This window comes from Podarcis erhardii (assembly GCF_964252035.2).
Source record: "Podarcis erhardii genome assembly, chromosome: 2".
Taxonomy (NCBI): Eukaryota; Metazoa; Chordata; class Lepidosauria; order Squamata; family Lacertidae; genus Podarcis; species Podarcis erhardii.
This window is the reverse complement of record NC_138498.1, coordinates 34,943,385-34,949,384: the sequence shown is the minus strand read 5'-3', so window position 1 is coordinate 34,949,384 and position 6,000 is coordinate 34,943,385. Positions and strand designations below refer to the sequence as shown.

General features: G+C 44.4%; 1 protein-coding gene across 2 annotated transcripts in view; it reads left to right on the top strand.

Annotated features, from left to right (window-relative positions):
• The first annotated feature begins 422 nt into the window (after window positions 1-422).
• HID1 (HID1 domain containing) overlaps window positions 423-6,000 on the top strand; it is a 42,655-nt gene continuing 37,077 nt past the window's right edge. For both annotated transcript variants that reach the window (XR_014153588.1, XM_081850722.1), the window contains exon 1: window positions 423-767. Coding sequence is in view for 1 of the 2 variants with exons in the window: in XM_081850722.1 (XP_081706848.1) it covers window positions 702-767 (66 nt within the window). In the remaining variant the exon portion in view is untranslated. The remainder of the gene's footprint in view (window positions 768-6,000) is intronic.

The window sequence follows — 6,000 nt, the reverse complement described above, 5'->3', positions numbered from 1 at the left end:
CACAGTGTGAAAACAAATATAGAACTGAGCCGCAAGGCGGTATAAGGGGAGGAAATAACCCTGGGGTGTGCATGAGGCAGGAGCGCGGGAAATGGTGGAGGCAGCAATGAGAAGCAGGCGGGGCGAGGGAGCTCGGGAGAGGTCTGCGCTTCAGGCAGAATTGGAGGAAAACCGAGAGGTTTATGTTTTTGGTGTGGAGCCGTGCGAAGGCGGCGTCACCACAACTGAGCAGAAAGGCCTTTTTGCCTATGGAGAAGATGGAGGGATGCATGATGCGTGCGTGCCTAAGGACCAGAGAGGCGATGCTGATGGAAGAGAGGGAGGCGGGCTCAAGCGTGGCTTTTCCCGATCAGGGAAAGGGGCGGCTGCTGCCGGGGACGGAGGGAGGCGCGAGGAGGAGCCGCCTCTCTCTGACGAGGGGAGGCGGGATCAGGACCGGCAACAGCATCAGCTGCTGCGCGGTTCCCTTTGACAGGGAGGGAGGGAGGGAGGGGGAGAGTAGCAGCCTCCGCTGCCGCCAGGGAAGCAGGTGAGCGAAGCCGCCGGGATGGAGCCCGCAGCGCCGAGGAGAGGAAGAGGTGGAGAAGGAGAGGAGGGCTGTTAGCGGTGACGAGCGACGAGGGAGGAGGAGGAGGCGGCTCGCTCTGGCCCGCCACAGGCAGCGAGCAGGTAGCGGACCCGGATCCGGGCGCGGGAGGAGGATGGGCAACGCCGACTCCAAGCTCAACTTCAGGAAGGCGGTGATCCAGCTCACCACCAAGACGCAGGTGAGGCGCGGGGGGGTGGGGTGGGGGGTGGGAGCGCACCTGAGCAGGGCCGGCCTGCGAGGAAGAGAAGCACCCCTTAAATCAAAGGCATCGGCGGCGAGGCTGGCTCACTCCTCGGGCAGGCGAGGAGGAGAGGCGTGCAGGGGGCTTGAAGGAAAGGCCTTTCGAGGTGGTTGGTTGGGGGGGGGGGAATGGGGTTTTGATGGGCAAAGGGTCCTCTTCCTGGGCAGGGACATTGATCCAAGGAGAAGCCGTGGGGCTGGGGTTTGACAGAATCCAACAGGGAAGCTTCTGACGCTGGAAGATCCACCCCCCTTTTCTCCCTCTGGGGGGTGTTGACATGGGGTAAGCCCACCATCCTGGGGATCTAGGTGGGAATGGACCTTGTGAGATGCATACAGGCACCTGAAAAGTGCTGGGTTTGAGAGCCCTCTGCAAAGTGGGTCTTAAGTCAATTTATCTTCACAGACATTGCTGTGCTGCAAACCATTTGCTTGCTGCCATGCCTTTATTTGTATTGCCCCCCTTTCTTATCCGTGTGTTATCTCCACAACCCACAGGATTAAACTTGGCCTCTCACAGCCAAGTAAAACCTGCAGTGTCCACAGCTCCATATGTTCTGGAATAGAGGCTGACAGAGGTGGGCTGCCTCAAGGATTTGGGCCTAACAGTCGGAGAAGGCCTCACTGGAGCAGAAGGCCTGAGGAGAAGAGTAGGATGCATAGGAGAAAGTTGGAAGGGTGCAGTCTAGTAATATGATGTGGTCAGGCCAGATGGTAGACGCTCTTCCCCAATCACAGAATGTGGTAATCACAATTGGAGTCAAAAATGAGCACGATTAGGACCAAGGCTCAAGGCTGTGCCTGTTTGCAAAATGCTGAATTGTTTTGTTGACCTATATGCATCTATTTCATAGCATTGGGTAACTGAATCAAATCATTTGGGTACACACATCCTTGATGCGTAACTTTCTTTTACCCTTTCAGCGAAGCTTGGGGAATTAGTGGTTACACAGCATATGGTGTTCAGCTAATCGGGTTATGCCTTTTGTTTGCTTGCCCTTAAATTTTAAGTCAGGTGCATGGGTACAAAAAATGTTGTTACGCAGAGAAGAGGTAATGAACTAGTAGCCTGCAGGCAAATAGTTGAGTGAGTCCTGGAAAGTGCAGCAGCTGTCGCAACTTTAGAAACATCAGACAGGTTGGGCTACGTGAGGTGGTGCTTATTGACAAGGGACAGGAAGGGCCTTGAGACCTTTTATTTGTACTTGAAAGGTGAAAGTTACAGCTAGAGGAAGATTCTCAACAAATATATTCAGCAAAATTCTTCTCTTTACCCTGCTTGTTGCACGGTGGCCAAAATGCAACAGCTGGTGGATTTTTGCCATCTCCAGCAAAAAAAGCATAGGACTAGTAACCATGGTTAGAGACAGGTACAGTGTGAGAATGCAGGGAGGCTGTAAAAAAACCCACCTCCCTTAGTTGGCATATAACAATGCTGCTTAGGATTGTCAGTGTAAGTATCCTAGTACTTGGACCTGCAGATATGTAAAAGTAAGAGATATTTTGAAGTTCTAGTGACATGGATTTTCCAGACTTATTTTGATTTGCTGCAATGTGGCAGTGGAAGGCCTGCTTGCAGCAGAGTCATGGTGACATTTTAGCTGTATGGAGTTTATGATGAAAGGAGGGACAAATAGACCTTCAGAGTCAGGCATTATATGTTCAGATCTCATGATATGAAGAAAAAGTTTTCTTTTCTGTTGGTTCCTTTTCTACAGGTTCCAACAAAGGAGAAAAGAATGCTAGTAAGGGCACCCGTTAGGGATCCTGAGAGTCCCACATTCCTTGCCCCATCACCAAATAATTTGATTTGTACCTGCAGGTACAGTATGCATGACTAGGCTTTCTTGTGCCTGGTCCCACATTCCTTGTCCCATCACTAAATAATAATTAGATTTGTAAAATCTGTAAGCCAGCTTGAGGTTAAGACAAATATATTGAAAGAAAAATAATGGGAAAATATAAATCAATACTTTAGGTTTAATATAATATTATGTATTTTTTTCTTTTAGTGCTAATGCGGTGTCCTTCAGTTGAGTAAAGGAAAAATTAGAAACTGCTGTGTGTGTACAAAGAGAGTATCTTTGCAATTTTTGAGATCTCCGCTTAGAAATAAGTTCGGTTAAATTCAGTGATTCTTACTCCTATAAATATAATGTCTCCTTGGGTTTCACAGTCTGAGCATAGTGCTAGTACACAGCAAGGAAATAGGAGTTTTTTTGGTTTGCTGGCTTTACAAGTTCATTCCTTTTATAAAAGTGAACGTTTGGTGTTCCTAGCTTGGTTTGTTAAAAACCTCCATAGCAGTACTAGGGAGACTGTGCCATGAGGAAAGGTGGGTGGAGGAGATGGAACACCCATATTTACATACTTGAGAAGGGCACTACAGTACCTGCAGGTGCAGTATGTAAGACTAGGCCTTCTTGTGGCTAGTCACCAAAATATCTGTGTAAGATACAGCACTGCCTTATCAGCCGCATTCTGTATGTAACATTTTGGTGCTGCTGTTTATTACACCATTATAATAAAAACATAGATCCTTCATATCAGTCAGGGATAGGTGAATTGAAGTTTGATGCTGTTGCTTTTGACTGTTTTGTCAAAATGAAAACTATACCATAATGTCATACTGTTGTACAGACTGACAAAAAAATGATCATAAAGACTATTTATACACACAACACATCCTTGTGTAACCTAATAAATCCTACTATTTCAAATTTCTTTTTATGAATGTCAGGCTGCAGATCTGAACCAACTGGACTTGGTGCACATGGATAGTTTCTGTAGTCTGTGTTTTCTAATGAGATAATTTTCAAAAAGCCTGAAAAGTGACCAGTATGAAAGGATATGTGTGTCTGTAACCTGGGGACTGGTGTCTTTACTATGTTAATGTAATTTGTACAAATTGCAAATAAGCAGTGCTATCTTTTCCATAGTCTCTTTGGTGAAAATATGCTGCCTGCCATTGCATTCTGTCAGTGTTGATGGATTGCTTTTTATATTGCAACTGGAATACTTTCTCCAGAGGAAATGATAGTTGTTGTTTTTTTATCGCATGCCTTTCTTCCTCCTATCGTCTCCTTTACTGATGGGTAGGATTAGCAAATAGAGAGGCATTAATTTTAGGCAATTGAACTCAGCAAGGCAACTGGCCTTAGACACGAGAAGCAAAAGTTATTTGGGCAGTTACCGTCAAACTAGGCTTTCTTGCTTGACAACATTAAGTACAATTCAGCGGGCTAATTTGTATACCTGTCTTACCTTGCAGGTGTAAGCATAGGATCTCCTTTCCTTTTTATACAGCTCTAGGTTGTTTCCCCTCATAAAGGGCTCTGGGCAGTTACAAAGCATCTTATTATTGCACCAAACTTATAAGTAGGCTAGGAGACGGTGATTTTATCAAGACCACCAACTTCAGCAAGGATTTGAACCCAGATTTCCCATATAAGTCCAAAATTCTGCATTGCGCTATCTTTATGAAGTTACCATTATTTGAAAATCTAGCTAATGCTGATTTGGAAGAGTGTGTTGTTGCCTTTTCCTGTTTCAAAGGGTAGCACTATTCTCTTATTTCTGCAGATGTATCCTGTTTCCTCAGGAATCTTATGCAGAGCTCTTGATTCTCTGGAAATTATCAGCTGGAATTTAAGTAGATCCTTTCATTTCTCTCAAGTTAAAGCAAAGCTGTTAAGACAGAACTAAAATGCGCAACACACCACTTGATACACACATTCACTTTCTCTAGGTTTGGGGTGGATTATTCCTGGAGGGGCTGGATTAAATCTCTTGCTTTATTTTATAGTAATTACTTTAAACCTCAGCTATGTTTCCTGGCTCTAACCCCTTTCCTCAAATACTCAACTAAGGCAGCAATCATGTACCTGTTTACTTGGAAGTAAGTTCCTTTGAACTCAGTGGGCCTGCCTTACTCAGTGGATCTTACTTACAAACAGATATTTAAAGCATTACACTGTAATAAGAGAATTGTGTTTCCTATATCTCCTATTAGAATTTCACTTATGGAGATTTGAGATCAAATGGTTGTAGCCATTGATTTTCTGGCATATGATAAGAGCTGTGCTCCTTGGCTACATTTGTAGTGGGGGTGATGGTGGTACGTTTCACACCCACCCCCTTGCCATAAATGCATCACTGGTAATAGTTACTTTTGATCATTAGCTCACTTATAATACCCTTGGTTCTCTTAGGCTTGCAGACATATCACAACATGTCTGCAGCAAGTGGTTATGTTATGTTCAGATATCTTCGTCTGCAATGCCTTTGTATTTTAATTCTAATGGAAGTGGTAGAAACTTTTTGGCATATCAAGGATGGCACAGCTGAACATCAGTCTGGTAGCAGCTTAAGGTAGTTTTGTTGGGCTCTGCTTACTTTGGAGGTGACCTAAAAGCATAGTTCTCAAGTATGTTCTCCCCTGCCCCCAACTTGTCCCATGCTTTGTACAAAGAGTATTGGATCAAACATACTCATGATATTTGAAGAAGTATCATTGAAACAGTTTACTATAATAAATAGTCCAAATATTTATGCCTGGGGAAGGATTCTGTAATGCAAAATCTTGCTGTTTTTTCAGCCAGGAAACTGTTCAGTGTAAGGTAGAACACCTGCCTTTTCCGCTGAAGTGGCCCCTTCCCTTGGCAGTCATCTGACCAGGACATTTTGCCTAATTCACTGAACGATATCCAGTATTTCCGGAAACACTGCATTCCAGTGAAACAGAGGGTAGATCTGGAATCAAACTGGTTTTTTAAAATTTTATGTTCTATACTTTTGTTTTACATTATTTACAAATGTAACATTCAATATGGTTTTTTAATATACTACAGGGATCCTTACATTTTCATGGTTCTTAGTGGGGGAAATAAAAGGAAATTAATATTATGTGGTGGGATAAATGGGTGCACAGCACTGAATTCTCCCCACCCTCCACCTTCCTCATGTAAATAAACACTCTTCCAGCGCACAACCTTCTCAGCAGAGTCCCTGGTGAATCATTGCCTTGAGACCATATAGTACTGTACTTCCTTCTCTGGCTTCCTCATGGCCATCTGGCTAGATAAGCTTGCAGAGCAATTTTTTTTTGAGGGGTGGGGGTTCATCTTAACACAATTCAATGGCTGGAAAGTATATCAGCTAATAGCATGGGG